The sequence below is a fragment of the Cotesia typhae genome, unplaced genomic scaffold (assembly GCF_013202065.1).
Source record: "Cotesia typhae breed Kobodo isofemale line unplaced genomic scaffold, CoteBio_Ctyphae contig_22, whole genome shotgun sequence".
In the NCBI taxonomy this organism is placed as follows: Eukaryota; Metazoa; Arthropoda; class Insecta; order Hymenoptera; family Braconidae; genus Cotesia; species Cotesia typhae.
In genome coordinates this window covers 1,238,580-1,262,157 of record NW_027423728.1, presented here as the reverse complement: position 1 = coordinate 1,262,157, position 23,578 = coordinate 1,238,580, and the positions used below count along the sequence as shown (strand labels likewise).

General features: G+C 34.9%; 2 protein-coding genes across 2 annotated transcripts; both read left to right on the top strand.

Moving 5' to 3' along the window:
* Positions 1-11,733: 11,733 nt before the first annotated feature.
* On the top strand, positions 11,734-13,377 carry LOC141524059 (uncharacterized). Its single transcript, XM_074237704.1, has one exon. The coding sequence runs from the start codon at positions 11,734-11,736 to the stop codon at positions 13,375-13,377; it is 1,644 nt and encodes a 547-aa protein (XP_074093805.1).
* A 9,025-nt stretch (positions 13,378-22,402) lies between these two features.
* Positions 22,403-23,005, top strand: LOC141524058 (uncharacterized). The gene has a single exon (XM_074237702.1). The coding sequence runs from the start codon at positions 22,403-22,405 to the stop codon at positions 23,003-23,005; it is 603 nt and encodes a 200-aa protein (XP_074093803.1).
* The last annotated feature ends 573 nt before the right edge of the window (positions 23,006-23,578 follow it).

Here is a 23,578-nt window from a genome sequence, read left to right as displayed (position 1 = left end):
GCATTAATTTAGTATTATTTTTGATTGACAGTTTAGATGTGAAATTTCTGGGTTTTATTAGTGGGAGGTGGATCTATGAGAATAGTTTGGAGTGAGGAGGTTCTAAGCGTTGGTCATTTTGTCTGTTTTTTTCGGAGAATTTTTGTACTTTTTTGTTTGATTGACATCTCGGATGTTAAATTTGAGTCTTTTATTAGTAACTTTTTCCCCTATGCTAATAGTTCACAGCATGGGATTCTATGCGTTGGTCTTTGAAAATTCTTATACTTTTCCATAGAAGTTTAATGTTTAGCTAGTTTTACAGCAAAAAAACTCTACTATTTTTAAATTTGTTTTGGTGGGGATTGTGCTATAAAGCTGTGTATATCAGCCATTTATTCACAGTCTTCACTCAATCTTCCTACTGTGTGATAACTAGTGTACATTAAAGATGAATTTTCAACAAACTTGCTCATATCTTCTGAAAAAAAATATTAATGTAAGTATCTAATCATTATGCAATTTTAATTTCTTAAATATTTGTTCATTAATTTCTCTCCTATTCAGATAACATGGATCTCTCAGCAATCAACAAATCGACAGCTTTAAAGGACATAAAATGTGAGTGTATTCCATACATGCTTGTGAATTAAATATATAATATATAATATAGTATATAATAATAATAATAATAATAATAATAATAATAATAATAATAATAATAATAATAATAATAAGCACCTTTTGTCGGCATGTCCAGTGCTGGCGAGAGGTGCATATATCCAGCGTCACAATGCTGCCCTGAGAGTACTGTACTACTATCTTCGTCATTGCTACGGTATTGACGTGACACCAGTGCTGCCTTATTTGCCAGGAGATATTCCCCAGGTTGTTGAGAATGACAGTTGCAAAATTTATTGGAACATGCCATTTGCAACAACCCGGCGGATAGATCACAACAAACCTGATATTGTGCTCTTCGACAAGGCCACTCATGACATTTATGTCATTGAGTTCTCGGCCCCGGCTGAATACAACATCTCAGCCAAAGAAGAGCACAAAAGACAAATATATCAGGATCTCCTGTTTGAAATTGGTAAACTTTACCCAGGTTACCGTGTCAAGCTTGTCGTCCTGATTGTTGGCGTCCTAGGAGGGATGAAGCAGTCTTTTGTATCCTCACTTGCCAAAGTTCCAGCTTGCTCATCAAAAGCTGAGTTCTTGGCAGTTAGGATGCAGAAGGCTGTTTTACTTGGTTCTCTCCGTCTCTTAAGGGAAATGACTTTGGCCTGCTGTGATCACTAACCGCCTTGTTGTGCGGAGTGGTCCAGCAGTAACGGACGGAGCTCAGGCTGGGCCCTCGGAGAATCGGACTCCGGGGATAACCCCCCTGAGCATTTAATAATAATAATAATAATAATAATAATAATAATAATAATAATAATAATAATAATAATAATAATAATAATAATAATAATAATAATAATAATAATAATAATAATAATAATAATAATAATAATAATAATAATAATAATAATAATAATAATAATAATAATAATAATAATAATAATAATAATAATAATAATAATAATAATAATAATAATAATAATAATAATAATAATAATAATAATAATAATAATAATAATAATAATAATAATAATAATAATAATAATAATAATAATAATAATAATAATAATAATAATAATAATAATAATAATAATAATAATAATAATAATAATAATAATAAGCGGTGCTTATTACGTGGCCTCCTAGTGGCGCACCCCGGGAAACGCAGACCGCAACATCTGGTCTGTAGGCTAACAACGTAACCGGAGCAACGGGCCAACTACCCGTTGCACCGTAATATCTGAGTTCCAAAACAGTATAATCTCAGAAGTGCTCCCCACAACCGGTCCTCTTCGGATGAGGACCAGTCATCAGGTGGGAGGAGCACACCGGACCCGATGACTTATGACGACCCCGGCGCTTATAGGATTAAGTTTAAGTGGACGGAGGAGCTTCGCGCCGATCTCTTGGTGTGCTGGCAGAACAGCGAGCCGGAGGTATCAGGGTATATGGCCCGGATGCACACACTTTGGTGTGGCATGCATCCGGAGCACAGACATTTTACGCCCAAACACCTGCGTAATTACGCCTCATACCTTCGGCATAATCGACGATCGCTGCTGCCAAATAGAAGGCAGTCTAATCGGCCTTCATTTGCAGCACCGCTACACCAAGAACGGCACCGTTTCTCCGAGGACAACGACAACCTCTTTACAGGTCGACAAGTGAGCATCTCCAAAAAGATGACTCACTCAAAACAACAGCTCGACACGGTGAACGAAGATCTCCCCACACAGCTTCAAGAGGACTCCACTCTGCTCACTGTCAACCAAGTTGTCTACGGTGCCGCGGCTTCGCTTCTGCCGATAGAGAGAAGACATTCTCTCTCTTTCGAGGCGAAGTTGAAGCTGCGCATCGCTCAACTTGGACACAAAATTGACATTTCTCGGAAACAAGTCTCCCGCATTCAGTGTGTGATAGAGTATGTTAGTACTCAAAGACCGTACACGCCAAAGTTCGTCGCCTGGCGGCAGAACTTCGAAGGCGACATCACACACTGAACAAGAGTACTCTTCTTGTCATCAAAGAAGAGTCTCTTAACAGGTTGCGGGCTCTGGTGGCTTCCAAAAGTCACTAGAGAAAACGCTGAAGCGGTTGATCGACAACTCTTTGTTTCGATCCAACCCTTCACGCTTTCTGTCACCTAAGACCGCTGTTCCCGAGAATTATCCATCATCTGAGCGAGTGGAAGCCTTTTGGAGTGAATTGTACGGAGATCAACCAAACGTCAACCCGGATACTCCAGCTCTGCACGACTTCGAGGCATTCTGTCGAGAACACCGACGGCAGGATATCGCCGAAGAGAGCCCTGCAGTCAGTGTGCAAGAGGTTCGTAAAGCCCTGAATGGCAGCAAGAACTGGGCTGCCCCGGGTCCAGATGGCATAAACATTTTCTGGTGGAAGAAATTTTCTTCTACACATGCTCATCTGGCCCGGATTTTTACATCATACATTCAGGGCGACGAACCAATTCCAGACTGGCTGGTAGAAGGGCGAACCGTACTCATCCCTAAAAAGGGTGACTTGATCGACCCAAAGAACTACAGGCCTATCACTTGCTTGAATGCGGTTTACAAGATTTTTACAAAAATCTTAAATAACCGTATCTTGCAGGAGATAGAGCCTGTGTGGCAACAGATATACGAACAACGTGGCAGTAAACAGGGCGTGTCAGGTTGCAAGATCAACTTGTTGGTAGATAGATGCGTCATTCAAGACGCAATCTACTACCAACGCAACCTGTCTATGGCCTGGATTGACTACCGTAAGGCATTTGACTCAACTTCACATGAGTTGATTCTCTATCTGCTCAAATGCCTCGGAATCAATCGCCAAACAGTGGGATGCATACAACGTACGATGCAGCTCTGGCGAACGCGTTTTCACATAGGAAGTGGAAATGCATTGCACGTAACCGGAACTGTTCAGTACAAGAGAGGCGTCTTTCAGGGAGATTCTCTGAGCCCTCTGTTGTTTTGCATCTCACTGCTGCCAATATCTGTTGCCCTCCGACAAACTCGTGGGTACTCTGCGGGGCTACCGAGTGATCGAGTATACTCGATCACTCACCAACTGTTTATGGATGATCTAAAGATATACAGTGCCAACAAAGATCATCTACAAACGGCCATCAACATCGTAGCAGAGTACACACGAGATGTCGGAATGTCTTTTGGGTTGGACAAGTGTGCGGTCGTACACCTGGCGAAGGGTAAGTGCTCTGATACGGGTGGAGATGTCGAATTAGTGGATGGGAGCGTCTTAAGAGAATTAGACGCCGGAGAGTTGTACAGATATCTAGGGATTGAAGAGCGGCAAATGCATGCCGTCTCTGAAGTCCGAACAACTCTTCGCAGTGAGTATGTTAGGAGACTCCGGAAGATCTGGTCATCAGAACTTTCCGGCAAGAACAAAGTCTCAGCTACTAACATGCTCGCTGTCCCGGTCCTACTTTACTCTTTTGGGATCCTGAAATGGCCTCGAAATGAGTTGAAAGATCTCGACATCAAAACCCGTAAAGTCATCAATATGAATCAGAGCATGCACCCTAACTCATCAGTCGCCAGGATGTACCTCTCCCGGAACATCGGAGGAGAGGATTGCAGAGCTTGGAGCGGCTTCACGATCGTTTGGTTCTGGGTTTAACATACGAGGTTGCCAATTTCACAGCAGACGAGGACGACTTCCTGATGCAATTTGTTCATAGTCATGAAAATGCGCGGAAGGGGTCGTTCTTGTATAAGGCAGCAATCTACGCGGCAAATACCTTAGGTCTCGGAGAAATAAACGCTCTCATTGAACTCCCGAAAAAGGAGTTCAAGAGCGTCGTCAGGATAGCCGAGGAAAAAAACTCCTCGGTGAACACATGGACAAGTCCATGCACAGCGTGTATTTCAAACACGTCCGTGACCATGGCTTGTCCACCCAGCTGACATTCTCCTTCTTGAAGTCAGCTGGCCTGATGTCCGAGACCGAAGGGTTTATATTTGCCTGCCAAGATGGTGTTATCAACACTCTCGAATACCGTAGCAAGGTGCTCCAGGCGCAGCTTCCGGACACGTCCTGTCGGACGTGTAAACAACATCCGGAGACGCTGATGCACCTTTTGTCGGCATGTCCTGTGCTGGCAAGAGGTGCCTACATACAGCGTCACAATGCTGCCCTGCGAGTACTCTATTATCATCTCAGATATAGCTGCGGTATCGATGAGACACCAGTGTTGCCTTATCTGCCAGGAGATATTCCGCAGGTTGTTGAGAATGACAGTTCCAAAATTTATTGGAACATACCATTCGCAACAACCCGGCGGATTGACCACAACAAACCTGATATTGTGCTCTTTGACAAGGCTACTCGTGACATTTATGTCATTGAGTTTTCGGCCCCAGCCGAATACAATATCTCGGCCAAAGAAGAGCACAAACACCAGATATATCAGGATCTCCTGTTTGAAATTGGCAAACTGTACCCAGGTTACCGTGTCAAGCTCGTCGTTTTGGTTGTCGGCGTCCTTGGAGGGATGAAACAGTCTTTTGTGTCTTCACTTGCGAAGATACCGGCTTGCAGTTCAGCAGCCGTGTCTCTAGCAGTGCGGATGCAAAAGGCTGTCATTTTGGGATCCCTGCGTCTACTTAGGCAAATGAATTTGGCCTGCTGCACTCACTAACCGCCTTGTTGTGTGGAGTGGTGCAGCAGTAATGGATGGCGCTCAGGCTGGGCCCTCGGAGAGTCGGACTCCGGGGAAAACCCCCCTGAGCAATTAATAACAAATAATAATAATAATAATAATAATAATAATAATAATAATAATAATAATAATAATAGTGGAATGTATTCGGCGTACAATGCAGCTCTGGCGAACGCGATTTCACATTGGAAGTGGAAACGCATTGCACGTAACCGGAGTTGTAGAGTACAAACGAGGGGTCTTCCAAGGCGATTCCTTGAGCCCTCTGCTGTTTTGCATTTCACTGCTGCCTATATCTGTTGCTCTCCGTAAAACTCATGGGTACTCTGTGGGGCCTCCGGGTGATCGAAACTATTCGATTACCCATCTGCTTTACATGGATGATCTGAAGTTGTATAGCGCTGATAAAGATCATCTACAAGCGGCCCTCAACATCGTAGCAGAGTACACACGAGATGTCGGAATGTCTTTTGGTTTGGACAAGTGTGCGGTCGTACATCTGGCGAGGGGTAAGTGCTCTGATACTGGTAATGATGTCGAATTAGTGGATGGGAGCGTCTTAAGCCAATTAGACGCCGGGGAGTTGTATAGATATCTAGGAATGGAAGAGCACCGCATGCATGCGGTCTCTGAAGTCCGAACAACTCTCCAGAGCGAGTATGTTAGGAGACTCCGGAAAATTTGGTCCTCCGAACTTTCCGGCAAAAACAAAGTCTCAGCTACTAACATGCTCGCTGTCCCAGTCTTACTATACTCTTTCGGTGTCCTGAAATGGACCCGAAAGGATTTACGAGATCTCGACATCAAAACCCGTAAGATCATTAATATGAATCGGAGCATGCACCCCAATTCATCAGTCGCCAGATTATACCTCTCCCGGTCCATCGGTGGGAGAGGTTTGCAGAGTTTGGAGCGGCTTCACGACCGTTTGGTCCTGGGTTTAACTCACGAAGTTGTCAATTTCACTGCAGACGAGGATGACTTTCTTATGCAAATTGTACATAAACATGAAAATGCGCATAAGGGGTCATTCTTGTATAAGGCAGCAATATATGCGGCAAGAACCCTTGGTCTTGGAGAAATAAACGCTCTTATGGAACTCCGAAAGGAGGAATTTAAGAGCGTCATCAGGAACGCCGAGGAAAAACTACTCCTTGGCGAACTGATGGACAAGTCCATGCACAGCGTGTTCTTTAAACACGTGCGTGATCATGGCTTGTCCATCCAGCTGACGTTTTCCTTCTTAAAGTCAGCGGGCCTGATGTCCGAGACTGAAGGGTTCATATTTGCCTGCCAAGATGGTGTCATTAACACTCTTGAGTACCGCAGCAAGGTGCTCCAGGTGCAGCTTCCGGACACGTCCTGTAGGAGGTGTAGACAACATCCGGAGACGCTTATGCACCTTTTGTCGGCATGTCCAGTGCTGGCGAGAGGTGCATATATCCAGCGTCACAATGCTGCCCTGAGAGTACTGTACTACTATCTTCGTCATTGCTACGGTATTGACGTGACACCAGTGCTGCCTTATTTGCCAGGAGATATTCCCCAGGTTGTTGAGAATGACAGTTGCAAAATTTATTGGAACATGCCATTTGCAACAACCCGGCGGATAGATCACAACAAACCTGATATTGTGCTCTTCGACAAGGCCACTCGTGACATTTATGTCATTGAGTTCTCGGCCCCGGCTGAATACAACATCTCAGCCAAAAGAAGAGCACAAAAGACAAATATATCAGGATCTCCTGTTTGAAATTGGCAAACTTTACCCAGGTTACCGTGTCAAGCTTGTCGTCCTGATTGTTGGCGTCCTAGGAGGGATGAAACAGTCTTTTGTATCCTCACTTGCCAAAGTTCCAGCTTGCTCATCAAAAGCTGAGTTCTTGGCAGTTAGGACGCAGAAGGCTGTTTTACTTGGTTCTCTCCGTCTCTTAAGGGAAATGACTTTGGCCTGCTGTGATCACTAACCGCCTTGTTGTGCGGAGTGGTCCAGCAGTAACGGATGGAGCTCAGGCTGGGCCCTCGAAGAATCAGACTCCGGGGATAACCCCCCTGAGCATTTAATAACAAAATAATAATAATAATAATAATAATACCGAAGAAAAAAATGTCAGAGTTGACCGTCAATAAGGAGTACAGCGTTACAGCGTTGAAATGTGTTTCAACAAAATATGATGAAAGTATCATGGCTTCACTCAATGGAGAGTTTTCAATCTATTTACCTAAGCGCTTAACGAACATCTTTCAAAATGATCCTGGTGCACTTGAATCACTCCATAAAGTCATTGGAGAAGATAATTTATATCTACTTTATCATGGTGGCTCTTATAATAAATTTGAATTTGTCATCAAATCATTTGATGAGGGCAAACTATTTTAAATTTATTCAATCAAATTGTGAATACTATGTCTTCAATTAATACTTACATATTTCTATCTAAGTTGTACTTTTAGATATATAAAATTTCAAATAAACTTTTCAACAGAAAAAAAACCCAAATCTTATTATTTATTTTCAACCTTATTTTTCTGTATTAATTGTAGGAGCATGCTTTGTTACAACTATTCGTTAATATATCTATTCTCTTTATTATCTCTATTCATAAATATCTCTATCATTTATTAATAAGTAATATAACGATAATATCTCTATTCTATTATGAAATTATTCAGGAATAGACAAATTTGAGAAAAGTAATATTTAGAAATAAAGACAATTTAAAATGAAGATTTTTAATAATTAAATAATATGAATTTTATAAATATTTGTTTTAGAAATAGAAATATTTATAAATAGAGAAGTAAAAAAAATAGAGTTATTATCTTATCAAATTTTAATACTATTAATAAATCTTACTAAATAAGAACTATGAATAAATTAAAGTATAAATACTATAAAATAATCCTATGAAAAAATTACCAAAAAAAAAAAAATATTTGGTTCATGATATAATTTTGAGTTTTATTTATTTTTTAAATTCATTTACATCTTAATCTGCATACAACATTTTCTTTTTCAAGTTAAAAAAATACATATTTGATTTTTTGATTTATTATTTATTTATTATCAATTCTACCCCTGAATCATGGCTACTACTCCTGGATGGAGTAAAAGTTTATTAATAGCCCGTTGACGACCCCAATACATTTGCTGTTGATTTTCCAGCTGTTGAGTCAACTAGAGGTTTTCATTAATGAGACGGTTGATTGTTTTATCACGATTATCCTCGTACATGTCATTGTTAATTGTTTTGTTATGATAATCTACATCTATTCCTGCTTGATAATGATAATCTGTAACATAAAAAAAATTTTCACATTATAATTAATCCAAAAATCATTCAATGAATTGTAAAAAAATTTATAAAAAAGATTTATAAATAAATTATCTTCTATTAGCGGTAATGATGTTTTACCATGCATAATTTGATGCATCTCCTCATCTGAGCAAGAATCAGGACTGTAAAAATCTCCTTCATACGATGATGATGACGTTTCGTTCTGATTAAGTTCAGCCATCTCAGATTGATAATGATTATCTGCAACATAAAAAAATTTTTTACATTATAATTAATTCATAATTATTTCATGAATTATAAAAAAATTTTTAATTACCATCCGTTGGTGACGATGGTGATATACTACGTGTAATTTGATTTAACTCTTCATACGATGATGATGATGATGATATTTATACTAGTACTGATGATGTCCCACTATTGGTTGAATCCTCTATGACTTCAACCTCATCATCGGAAGTTGAATCCAAATTTTTTAGAAATTCAAGTTCTGATGGCCGTAGATGGATGTATAGAACCTCATTCAACTCTCTTTCAGAGTCATTGTTGGTTAATGCAAACCAAACTAACTCATTCGCTAAGAACCGTATCTCAGCCTCTTGCCCAAAAATACTTAATTTATAACTTTTCGATAAATCAAAGCCCATTACGTTAATTTGATGATTCCATACATCATCAATAATCTTAAACACTGCTGCGTGGCATGTTGTTGCAATCCAAACTCATGGGATGTATATACACTTTGTAGATTACTCATTATTTTAAAAATAAATATTGAAAAAATAGAAAAGTTTTATAAGAAAAAAAAATATATATAATCTAGGTAAAATCAATCAAAATCGATGTTTGCACTTACTTAGAAATTCTTTCCACAAAAAATCGCGAGTTTTAATAACGATGACACTGATGTATGGAAAATCAATACTGAAGACTTGAGGTTTTTTCCAAGTATAAAGAATATTTTCTTGAGGACCACTATATAAAGGACTTCACCAGCAGCATGAGTTTACTAGTAGCACACCTACTATGTATATAATTAACAAATCCGTAAAGAGTTCCAAATATTTTTGAAGATCTAACCACACCCTTATTTCCCAAACGATTTCACATGATTCAACTAACTTCATTACTTACAAAATAATCCCAGGATCTGGAAAAACATGTGGGGGTAAACTTTATAAACCTGTTATGCGGTGGTCCCATATTTGTTATGGTTAATTACCAGCATTTCGGCAGATAACCCTTTTTTTCAAAGTATCTGGAAAACATATGTACCTATCATGGAATATATGTTTTAAAGAGTTCATTAAATTTTTTAAAAAGTTTCCCATGAACTGTCTAGACTAATATATATATGATTTTTCTATTACTAAACATAATGCCAAAATATTACCGTTCAAATGCGTTCAACATTTAGAAAACATATGTAAGGGTTTGCTTCAACAAAACCTATTAGCATCCTTCATAAAGTAGCTCTATTTACATAAAATGATTTGCAGGATCTGTAAACACAGATGCACTGAGGAAGACTCTCGCATGTATTATGATTATCAATTTCTGGGGGGGGGGGTAATTACTGAGAATTTTTCATTAAAAACTAGCTTTATATTGCATAAGATATTCTCAGGATCTGAAAAAGATGTAGGGGGTAGAATAAATAAACCGACGATGCGGAGGTCTCATATTTGTCATTGCCACTCCTGTTAACATGTTTGAAAATAGCTCAGTGGTAAATTTTCATTGGCTGCTTCTGTACCCGTTAAAATATATAAGAATTAGTCAAAACCAATTCTAAATCAGTCAATTCTAAAAATCACAGTGATGTGCATACCATAGTGTTAAAATTAAAAAAAAAAAAAAATATCGATCACTGAGTTTAATAATGTTCTCTCAACCATTTCTGAAGCATATAATTTATTATCTAAGCTTAATAATGTTAGTGATGCAAATTTCACAAGATGGATTCAAGTTTGTGGTGATACTCGTAATCCATTCAACACTATATTAACCAGTGCAGACGCTAGCGTTCATGAGCGTAAAAATCTCCAAGCAAATGTTTCACAGTTATGTTGGTATCATGAAAAATTTTCGCAACTAAGCGGGCGAGTGACTGGTACAGCATTAAGCAATAATAATTTAATCCAATGGCTTGATCTAGAGAACGCATTTGAAAATCGTGTACAAACTGGTTGTATTGTAAATCGTGGACATATTGATTTACGAGAATTTTTGAATGATGCTAAGCGTGTTGTAATTATGAAAATAACAGATAATTTACAACGCATTGGGAATCTTAAAGTCAGCATGTCATTATTATGTAAATTTGAAAACTCTAAAAATGATCAAACTATTGAAGATAATAAATCGTTTAAAAGTGCAACAGCTGAAGTTTTTCCGGAAACTAATTTGGATCAGTGGTTTGATGAAAGCGTATGTGGAACTCTTTTAAGAAAAATTGAAGAGTTTAATGAAAAAGATTCAGGTTGGAGTTTAAATGAAATTATTAACTTGGTGGTTGACATCGCGCGATTTGCACCTCTACAAGGTGGATTATCAACGTTCGCTGTATTACCCAAAGACATACAAAACAGGAAAGCTGTTCTCAATATCCAGAATCAAGACAAATATTGCTTTTTATGGTGAATAAAAGCAGCATTATATCCTGCAAAGAAGAATACAAACCCATTGAGAGTTACATCTTATAAGCATTTGGACTCGAAATTTAACATTGACGGTATACGGTTTCTAATGGCGTTAAAAGATGTGCATAAATTTGAAAAATTAAATGATTTAACAACAAATGTTTATGGAATAGACTATGAAAATACTAAAGTTCATTCGAAAAATATATCGCAACGTATTATAGTACCATTATACTTGAGTAAATATCGATGTACTATAGAAACTATACATTTATTAATGATTGAATCAGGTTTATCATTACATGATGATCAAAATCCCGAAAATTATCAACCAATTTTTCATTACACTCTGATTAAAAATCTTTCCAGATTAGTTTGCTCGCAAATTACAAAATCTCGCTCCAAGTTGTGGTTATGTGTTAGTTGTCTATGTCACTTTAAGTTTCAAAAGTCTTTTGATAAACATAAATTGGACTGCTTAAAGTGTAATAATGTTATAATGAAATTACCAAATGGTGAAAACGAAGATGAGAAGATCTTAAGTTTTAAAGATTTTAAACATAAAGACAAGGTGCCTTTCATCATTTATGCAGATCTCGAGTGCGTGTTAGTTCATGAAAATAATTGTGAAAGTGGAGAGACAAATAAACCAACATCTAAACATATAAATAAACATATCCCTCACAGTGTGGCTTATTATCTTCACTGTGATTATGATAACTCTTTGAGCAAATTCGAGATAAATCGAGCACCTGACTGTATTACTTGGTTAGTAAAACAGTTTGAGTGTATCAGTAGAAAAGTTGATAGACTTCTAAAGAATGTTGTGAATATGACACCGCTTAGTGTTGAAGAGGAAAATTATTTCAATAATGCAGAGAATTGTCACATTTGTGGAGGATTGTTCAAGTCACCAGATGAAATAAGGTGTAGGGATCATTGCCATTTAACAGGTGCCTTTAGAGGTCCGAGTCATCAAGCATGCAATTTAAATTATAAACAGTCTCATACAATACCAGTAGTATTTCACAATTTGTCTGGGTATGACGTACACTTCATAATAAACTCCTTAGCTAGGGTATTTAAAGGGGCTATCAATATACTTCCTGTGAATAAGGAAAAATACATCTCATTCACAAAGTCTATTCATAGTACATGTGTTAACTTAAGATTCATAGATTCGTTTCGGTTTATGGCGTCAAGTCTTGATAAATTAGCATCCATTCTTACAAATGATGATAAAAAAATAACTCGCACGCATTTTCCAAATTTTGCACAGTTTCAACTTGTGAATAGAAAAGGTATTTTTCCTTATGAGTATATATCACCTCTTGATAAATTAAATGATAATCAATTACCAGACCAAAAATCTTTCTATTCATGTCTCAATTATGCAGATGTTGACGAAAAAGATTATAATCATGCTAAGCAAGTTTGGGTGAAATTTAATATAAAAACGTTAGGAGAATATTCAGATTTATATTTAAAAACAGACGTCTTATTATTAGCAGACGTTTTTGAGAATTTTCGTAGTAGCTGTTATAAAACATATGAGTTGGATCCTGCGCATTACTATACATCTCCAGGTCTTGCATTCAGCGCAATGCTAAAGCTTACAGGTGTAAAGTTAGACTTATTAGATGATCTGGAAATGATTTTATTCTTCGAAAAAGGTATAAGACATTTTATGCATAATTTTAATCCAAACGAAGCTGAATCTTATCTTATGTCTTACGATATCAATAATTTGTACGGTGCAGCAATGAGTATGCCTTTACCTCAAGGATCATTCAAGTGGTTAGAGTATTATGAATTTGATTTACAAAAAATTTTCAATAATCCCGATGAGATAATTGGTTATATTTTAGAAGTTGATCTAGACTATCCTCTTGAACTCCATGAGACTCATAAAGACTTACCATTATACCCAGAACACTTTATACCCCCGGGTAGTAAACAATCAAAACTTTGTACCACACTATACCGCAAAGAAAAATATATTATTCATTATAAGACTTTGCAGCAATGTCTTGATTTAGGTCTCAAAATTATTAAGATTCATCGCGTTCTAACTTTCAAACAATCACGATGGCTAAAACCTTATTTTGACAAAAATACAGTGTCGTCAAAAAGCCAAGAATGAATTTGAAAAAGACTTCTATGAACTAATGAATAATGATGTATTTGGTAAAACTATGGAAAATGTACGAAAGCATAAGGAAGTTAAGATGGTTACACAGTGGATTGGACGATATGGGTGTAAAAATCTTCTTTCACGTCCAAATTTCCATAGTTTTACAATTTTCGATGAAAATTTGGTAATTGTTAAATTAAATAAAGTTAATGTTTATTTTAATAAGCCTATTTATATAGGTTTTAGTATTATAGATCTATCCAAAACATTTATTTACGACTTTCATTATAATTATATAAAAAAAAAATATTTACTGAAGATCAATCGAAATTATTATATACAGATACTGATAGTTTAATCTATCACTTTCATGTTGATGATATTTATAAGTAGATTAAACGCGACATTCATAAATTCAACACTTCAGCGTATCCTCCAAATAATGCTTACAAAATACCTTTGATAAACAAAAAAAAATTGGGTCTTATGAAAGATGAGAACGATGGTTACATAATGATCGAGTTTATCGGATTGAGAGTTAAACAATATACCTATAAAGTTCCAGAAGCCTCAGTGGAGAAAGATAGATTGACAAAAAAGGCAAAAGGTGTTAAAAAATCAGCATTAAATAAAATTACTTTTGAAAATTATAAAAAATGTCTTATGGAGCGTGATACTCTACAGTGTGATCAACATATTTTTCAAAGTACAAAGCATGTAGTTAGAACATGTCACGGGGCTCCTTCATTACCCGTTGAAGGTCCTCACCCTAGCCGCAGTTAGTTATCGACGGATTATAGGGCGCTGTGATCAGAGATGCTCGCGGAGTGAAAATTTGACGAAGTAAGTTCCGGGGCCTAGGAAATAAGTGTTCCGCGGGTGGGGATAATCCCACACGAGGGACAAGTGAAGTTGCCGAACGGAAAAACGATATTGTGAAGCCGGAGCCCGAGCAACCAACACGAGATTTTGAAAATACCAGGTAAATATTAATATTCCTCTGAGATTCCTGTGGAACCTTCAGAGCGATTATTTTAACTTAAAAATTTGATAATTACTGCTAGGCATTTAGCCAGCCTAATTATCCAATAATAACAATTCTAACTAGCCTGAATTTCCAGATAAATTATTGTTGAAAATCCCGAGCTGCGACGCAACCAAACCGAGTAGTGAAAACACCGTGATTTTGGCTGACAGAGTTGCCTCTAATAGAAATCCACGAGAACAACAAAGAGAGCCGAACTTAAGAAAAGAAGTGGTCAAAAAAAAAAATATCTCAGGTACAAAAGTTTAACCTCGGTAAATTATTGCGTCGTCCCCGGAAACTCTAGGCACAGGCCAGGTTCCGTCTTCCAATCATCCTACTTGATTAATTACTTAATTATTCGAATTTAATTAAAATATCTAAATTATAAGTCGAAGTCAAAATTAGTTAAAATAAAATTCGAACAAATAGAAAATTTAATAAGTTAAAAAATTGCGAAATTAAAAATAAAGGAAGTTAAATTTAGAATTAATATTACTATAAAATTGGTCGAATAAATCTAAATTAAATTTACAAATCCGAAAATTTGATATTGACAAATTTAAGTCAAACTGCATCATTCATATAAGCGATATTCTGTCGATTAAATTATTACAAATTAGAAATTAAAATAAAACTAAAGGAAACTAAAATTAGAAAATTGTGCAAGTTAGATTAAAATTGACCAATAAAATCAACAAGTAAAAATGAATTAAAAAGGAAAATTAAAATTTACTTCTGGAAAATTTTCAAAAATTATAAAATAAAATTATCATAGACACAAATTCCTTAAGTTAGGATATTAAAATTGTTAAGTTGTAAATTAATTTATAAAACAAAATTTACAAGAGTAAAATTATCAATGAAAGAAAATTGGTTCAATAAACTTCGATAAATAAATTTGTCAAATTCCAGTACGATGAGTTCAAAATTAATCAACATAAAATTTAGCCTTGGGAAATTTTTACCAAGTTGAAAACTAAGTCTCAAATTTTGACTGGAATTCAAAATAGACATAAGCCGATTATTCAGGGAGTTTGAATTCGAGTAAATTTTAATTAATCTAACATTTTGGTTGAATAAAACGCTACTGTGATATTATTAATTAAGCAATCAAAATTTAAATAAAATTATTTATCGAAGTCAAGCTAGGGACCGGAAAATTTGATTCCCAGGAAGTAATGTTGTAAAAAGTATTTTGGATTTTAAAATAATTGTAAATTAGATAAATAGTTTTATTGAGAATTGTGTGCGTGTGTGTGTGCAAAATATTTTACAGTATATACTCCTCGTTCACGGGCTGTCGAGGAGGTCAGGATTAGCAGGTTGTCGACTAGTGTCATGGTATTCTCCTCTGTCCTAGTCGACTTCAGGTTCCTTAGTCCCGTAGTGAGGGTCCTGTGGACAGCGAAAGGGCTAAGGACGGTATGAACCTTGGGCAGGGGTCCGGGCGACCACCCAGGGTCATATCTAGAGTCTTAAAACGTGAGGGTCCTGTGGACAGCGCGATTTAGTTAGAAACTGCGGTATAGACGCTCCTTATGAGGGTACCGACAGGAATAGGAATTATGATAGAAACTGCGATATAGACGCTCCATATGAGGGTATCGTAGGAATAAGAAACTTTTATGAGTGTGTGTGTGAGCATTAAATTAAGATTTAATTATTGTCAGATTGTCAAAATAAATTGATAATTGATGCCAATTTTAATTGTTTTTATTTATGTCAAATCTTATAATTTCTCTTGACCCTGTGATATCTCTCTTGCTTGGACCGGTTCTGGAAACCGTGATAAAAATTCCAGTGGCGCCCTTAATTATAAATTCTAAATAAAGGGGTGACCAAGGGACGGTTTAAACCCGTTACAAACAGTTAAAAGATCTATAAAAGCGCTAAATTGGGCTGATAATAAAAGAAAACTCATAGAAGATTCATCTGATACACTACATTGGGAGTATAAAGAGTCTAATAAAAGACCACGACATAATTAAGAACTTTATATATTGCTTATCTTAATGCTATTTTATAAGTGATTTCAAATGTAATAAGGTTAGGAGTTATTTTATAGAAATAAAAAAAAACATATAAATAATTCTCATGTTTATTTATTTATTTATATATAATTTTACATCATTAGTTAACATATCAGATGCATCAAACCAGCTGTTATGAGAATTGTCAACATGTAGATTTTTCGGTTTACGGTTTTGTTGTTGTATGACACTTTTCATTGCATTTCTAACGTCATCAGCACTTTTACTTTTAATAGGGACTACCCAAGCATATTTTGAGAAAATGTTTATTATTGTAAGTAAATATTTATAACCATTATTAAATTTAGAATATGGACTCATTTCAACCAGATCAGCTTGTCATGTTTCATTAATCCCTCGAATGTCAACATGTTGACGAGGATAATTTCTTCGAGCTAATCTGTGAAGCTCTTGAGCTATAACACCTTTTTCATTAGCCATTTTAGTATAAGCATGTGAAAATTTGTCTACTTTGGTGACTGTTATTATTTATACTAACTTCAATGTTATTTTATCCATTATTATATACTTTTACTATAATAATAATTATACATTCAACTTCAATCATATTTTTTTAAGTGATTATTATGTATATATAATTAGTAATAATTTATTCTTATCACTCATAATTGCTAGTCACAATTTTATCCAATAGTTGAGATGTTGGATTGTCAACCATTACAATGTATAAGGTGTTTTTTGGATTACGAAAGTATTTGATCATTCGATAATTCATACCAGGTCGTATACCTGTTCCTAAAAATTCTGGAATATCACTCCAAAACTTATTAGCTATAGTATTGGGACCATTGATACCACCGTGATCAGACAAATAATTGATATAACACGACTCACTGGAATTTGCATTAAAGATTTTATCTTGAAAAGCAGCAATAGCATTCCATTTAGCAGTTCGAGTAAAAGTAGATGTTATTTTCCACAGATTCTGCTGATCACAATGCAAACTGACAGCGCATAGCCCACTTTTTATTCATACTACTTTTTTTTCATAAAAAAAATTTATTTATATTTTTTATTGAATTTTAAAAATTATTGCCTTCTATACTCAATTAGACTCACCTGATTTTTCATGTTCAAACTAATATATCTTGTTAACTAATTGCAATACGATAAAAAAAGTTAAGACTTACTTGTTCTTTATTAATCAAGGAATAAATTAATCCTAAAATTCATGATCAACGAATTATTTAATTAATTTATACTTTTTTTATAAAAAAAAGTGCTGAAAAAAAAATTTTTTTTTTATGTTATGTTCAATTATCTTGTAAACTAATTGCAATACGTTAAAAAATGTTAAGACTTAATATTTATTTATTAATTAAAGAATAAATAAAGCCCAAAATTCATGATCTTAACTAATTGTTTATTTAATTTATACTATTTTTTATAGAAAAATATAAAAAAAATTTTCATAAAAAATGGTATAATATTATTTGTCTATTCTGTAAGTGCCTGAATGTTTTCAATTTTTAATTTGAATATTTTATATGTTTAAATAATATTTTTTGTTTTATAATGTTAATCCATTTTCGTTAATTTCATTTTTTATAACAATTTTTGTATTAGTATAAATTTTTCGTCTCCAATATAATAAGATTTATGATACCCTCATGTCTAGCATACTTTTTGTTTAGTTCATCATTTTTTAGCTTACCATAACTTAAGTATCTTGCTTTATTACCTTCTAAACTTAGTGTTGTACGATTGTAAATTCAAGCAGTAATGAGATTCGGGTTCGTTTCATTTTACAACTTGATCCTCTACTCCAAAGTCTTCTAATCCTTCTATTGTAAAATATTTTTTCCCAAAACGCATCTGTTTTTAATTGTTTTATTGCTTTGGTTTTTTCCTCGGTTTGGAGTATTAGTCATTTGTACATCTGTATATCATATTGGCATCTAGTTATCTAAGTCCTTTCTCTCTCTCTAACTCACTCTCGATATTTTCCTTTTTGCTTGAGACCTTACCTGTACACCCACTTTTCCTAAATTACCAATCAAGGGTCTTGTATTTTTTTTACTCCACACCTTACCCCTAGAAGATCTTAGCAGTACGAAAAATTTGGAACTTGTCATCAAGTTCAACTTCTGATCAGAAAATTAGTTCCTCTTAACTGAGCACCGTAATAGCATCTAACATTTTTATTCAAGACGTACCGTCGTATTACCGTTTAAATTACTTTATAACTTTGTTAATTTGCCTCGCATTTAATATTTTTATAAGTAAATTTTAACTACATTCTTGTATAAATTCATACAAATAATTTATTAGTAGAACGTTAATTTGGTCTACTAACTTTATCAATTAATGTAACCTGGAGCTTACAACTTCGAACTCCCAATTTTAGTTATACATTTTTGGTAAAAAATAAATTTTTTGTTAAAAGGTACCAAGGGGACGTGGCTTCGGGATACCCGAGCGCCGATTTTCGGGCGTATTTTCAGCCCTCTGTAAAAATTATAAATATTTATCCTGAAATTCCGGGAGTCGAGAATTTTTCTAAGAAATTTCCTCCTCTTTTTGGAACTTTTTTCAAATTTTGGATATCTCAAAAAGTTTTTGAGATATAAGCAAAAAACTAAATCCCCTTTTCTTTTTAGTTAATTGTTTATAACTTTTGTAATTTTTGCGAGCGCATCTTCAAATTTTTCAAAAACTTTCTAGATGTGATAACGAATCGAATGACACCTCAATCATATTTTTCCGAGCCTTCGAAAAAATTTCGACCTAAAAGGCACTTGTTGACTAGACTAATATACATTTTCAAATCTCAATCCATTAGGATGTGTGACAAGAGCTAAAAGCGCGTTAGTCTTCCCACAATTTGATGGTCCACAGATAATTGCTCGAACAGTATTTGGTAAGAGAGATCCATGACGCGTTTGAACTTTTTTTTCATCACCTTGTACGATTTGATCAAAATTTATAACTGGTAAGTTAGTGGTTTGCTTTTCAAACTTCATCTTAATTTTAAGAGATATCGATTGATGATGTTGACTAGCTGACATTCAAATCATAACTTACTAAATTCGTTATAAATATTGAGTATTTATATGATTTAAGTCAGTGATCAGCTGACCATGGTTAAGAACAGTCGCATTGTTAAAGCTAAAATTAAACGTGGAGGAGGTATTGTTAATGGTATTATCAATAAATTACCAATAGAATTAAACGTACCAGGATATCAGTATTGTGGACCAGGCACTAAATTATCTAAAAGACTAGCTCGAGGTGATCCTGGTATAAATTCGCTCGATAAATCATGTAAAGAGCATGATATTGCTTATTCTAAAAATCCTAGCAATATGCAGGCACGTCATGAAACTGATAAAAAGCTGGCTCAACAAGCTGCACTGCGTCTTCACGCAAAAGACGCTAGTCTTGGTGAGAAATCTGTTGTCTGGGGTGTTAACAAGGCTATGAGAATTAAAAGAAGTCTGGGTATAGGTTTATCTGTAAAAAAATAAAAATTTGAAGAGAAGAACAAAACGTAAAGGGGTTGGAATGAAAAAAAGAGTTGGAAAAAATAACTTCAAGAAAAAAATTAAAGGTAATAGCTTGAAAAAACCAATATCAGTGCGAAAAATAATAAGTTCAGCTAATAAATCAATGCGTAAAAGTATTGAACCAATTAAATCAGCTTTACATGCAGCTCGAAAAGCTGTGAAGGATGCTGGTGGTAGAAAAAATATAAAATTACCACGGGTATTGCCAGTACCGTCAAAAATTGGTGGGATATTACCATTTTTAATCCCAGCTTTCGCAGCACTCATTGCAGTAGATAGCTTAAGTGGGGGTATAGCATCCATTGTACGTGCTGTAAATACAGCTAAATCAGCTAAACGTGATTTGGAAGAAAGCAAACGTCATAATGCTACTATGGAAGCAATAGCTATTGGTAAAGGGTTATATTTGAAACCATATAAACAAGGAATGGGACTATATTTAAGTCCTGATTCAAAAAACTGTTAACGCTACCACATCGATCACTCTCAAATTATGATTTAATGAAATATGTTAGAGTTTTGAAAATTCCATACTTTCGAGGGGTTTTCATGAGAAATGATTTACCAAAGTCAGAGCCATGGGTGAATGAATCTGCAATGATAAATCTTGATGATAAAGATGGAAATGGTACACATTGGGTTGCTTACAAGAAATATAAAAATAAAGTAATTTATTTTGATAGCTTTGGTAATCTTCAACCACCTAGTGATCTCATGAAATATCTCGGTGTGAGTAGCGTGAAATATAACCATAAAAAATATCAAGATTATAATACAGTTGTATGTGGACACTTATGTCTTAAATTCTTATGCAATCAACTATAAATTGATGTGTAGGATTTGATTGGTTATCAGTTATGGCTGACTCGTTAACCTTAACACTTTCGGGGGACACCTCTGTATTGAAGGCTCAATATTTTCCACCTATTGAGTTATCACCGACTAAAAATTATGTTTTGGGATTAGTGGAACTTCTAACCTATAATTCAGTACCTACTATCGATATTGATTCTAATAAGGTTTATATAGAAGCTGCAGACAGAAAAAATCCTTCGAAACATGATTGGGAGTCTTACCCTAATGATGCTGCACGGAGTAAAGCGTGGGCTGACAAAGTAATAACAATACCAACTGGAAGTTATGAAGAGTTAGATATTAATAGTTATATATAAAAACACATACTAGAAGGTTTTGAATTTTGTTCAAAAGAAAATAATATCGAAGTACGAAGTGAAATTAAGTGTAATAAACCTGTTAATTTTAATCGTGAAGACACAATCGCTAAAATATTAGGATTTTCAAATCGTCGTTTGGAGCCAAATGTACTTCACAAATCTGATTTACCTGTGTCAATTCTAAAAATTAACGCCCTAAGAGTTGAGTGTAATATTACTGGTGGTGCATATATGAATAATCAAAAAGTTCACACAATCCATGAGTTTTTCCCCCGTGTTAAGCCTGGGCACAAGATTGTGGAAGCACCATCACAGATCATTTATCTCCCAGTCACCGTCAAGTCTATACATAATCTCCGACTAAAAATAGTTGATCAAGACGAAAAATTAGTTAATTTTCGAGGTTAATCAATAACAATAAGACTACATAGTAAGACTGTAGAAAAATAATGGGTATAGTTTTTGATAAGAAAATTGGTGGTAGCTATATAACTCCATCACCATGTCTGAAATCAGTCAGTCATCACTCAACGTCTCAAGTATTGACAGCTCAGATCGCTCAGTTCCTCAAAAGCCTTGGGTTAAGATTACGTGGAAAATCGATAAAATAAAGAAGATAAACTTGTGTTGTATTATATCACCATGGCGGAAATCTTAGATATTCAAAAACCAATCATCTTTGATGAATCAGTTTCTCACTATGAAGTTCACTCACACTTACCTTATACTTCATCAACATTCAATAATAGTGATGAGATTAGAAGCAACATTCAACATCAAGATCTATGTATTCTACCAAGTAAAAGTTCATTGCACATCTGTGGACAATTTGTCAAAGAAGATGGTACAGCTGTATCAGGTTGTATGAAATTAATTAACATGGCTATTCGTCATTTGTTTGAGGAAATACGTTATGAAATCAATGGAGTAGAAATCGATAGATGTAAAAATGTTGGTGTTACAAGTCTCATGAAAAATTATATATCTCAGAGTTCTGGTAGGAGTAATATTATGGAGAACGCTGGTTGGTTAATACAAGCAGCTAGCACCTAACTAATGCTAATGGTTATTTTGATATCTATACCGCTGAGTTTTATACTTGGATTTGCTGAAGATTATAATCGCATTATTATTAATGCCAAACATGAATTAATAATTATAAGATCAAATGCTGACACCAATGCATACATTCATGAACCTGCAAATGCTCAAGATGTCGCTGATAGAGTAAAGATTGTTCTCAATAAAGTGGAGTGGAATGTTCCATACATCACAATGTCGGATAAACAGAAAATTCAAGCATTGAATTTCATAGCCAATGATCCAACAATTCCGATGAGTTTTCGCACATGGCAATTGTACGAATACCCACTGCTACCAAGGACGACCAAACACGTGTGGCCCATCAAGACTTCTACACAGCTGGAGAAACCACGATATGCAATTTTAGGATTTCCAACAGCTAGAAAAAATGTTTTAACGAGCGATGCAAGCAAATTCGATCACTGCAATATTAGAGATGTTAAACTATTTTTAAACTCTCAAAGTTATCCGTATGGTAATTTAAATCTTAATATTACTCGAAATCAGTGTGCTTTAATATATGAGATGTATACAAATTTTCAAGCTTCATATTATAATAAAGATTCAGAACCTTTATTGATAAAAGCTAAATTTCTACAAGAAGCTCCACTTTACATTATCAACTGTTCAAAGCAGAATGAGTCAATTAAGTCAGGACCTGTTGACATACGAATTGAATTTGAATCAGAAAATCAGCTTCCCGATCAAACAACTGCATACTGCCTTATATTACATGATCGTATTATTGAATATAATCCAATAAGTAGTACTGTAAGAAAAATAACAAAATTGTAATGGAAAGGAAATACAACAATAAAACGAATGAAAATTATTTAATGTTTATTTATTTATATCATTTCACTTTACATTAGTATTATTTATTCTGAGTAAGTTTTTTCTTTTTTAACAAATTATGTTTTCTGTCGACATTCATAACAATTTTTCCGGATTAGATAAAGCCAGAGACCGCAAACATCTTCGTTGAGTTTTTCTTCTATTGGATAATGCTCCTTGCACCATTGATAGTCTTTAATTAATTTATTTCTTTGTAGATGGTCTGGTAATTTACCCCAAATATCTCTTATTTGATCTGGAGTGACTCTGAGAAGAAACGTTTCATCCAGACATGCAATATCTATGGCATGCATTTTAGACAGATATTTAAGGTTGTAGAAAACTTCAACAGATTTTTCATATGAAGGTTTAGTACCCCAAAATTCTATGATCCATCGTTGAAGTCGTTGAGTAGTTTCATAAGCGCAAGCATAAGTTAATGTCATAGCATGATGACTTCGATTTTCCCAGCGAAAAGTTTGATAAGGCTTGATAGCGTTACAACTGTAAAAACGCATATTTGCAATGTTTGTG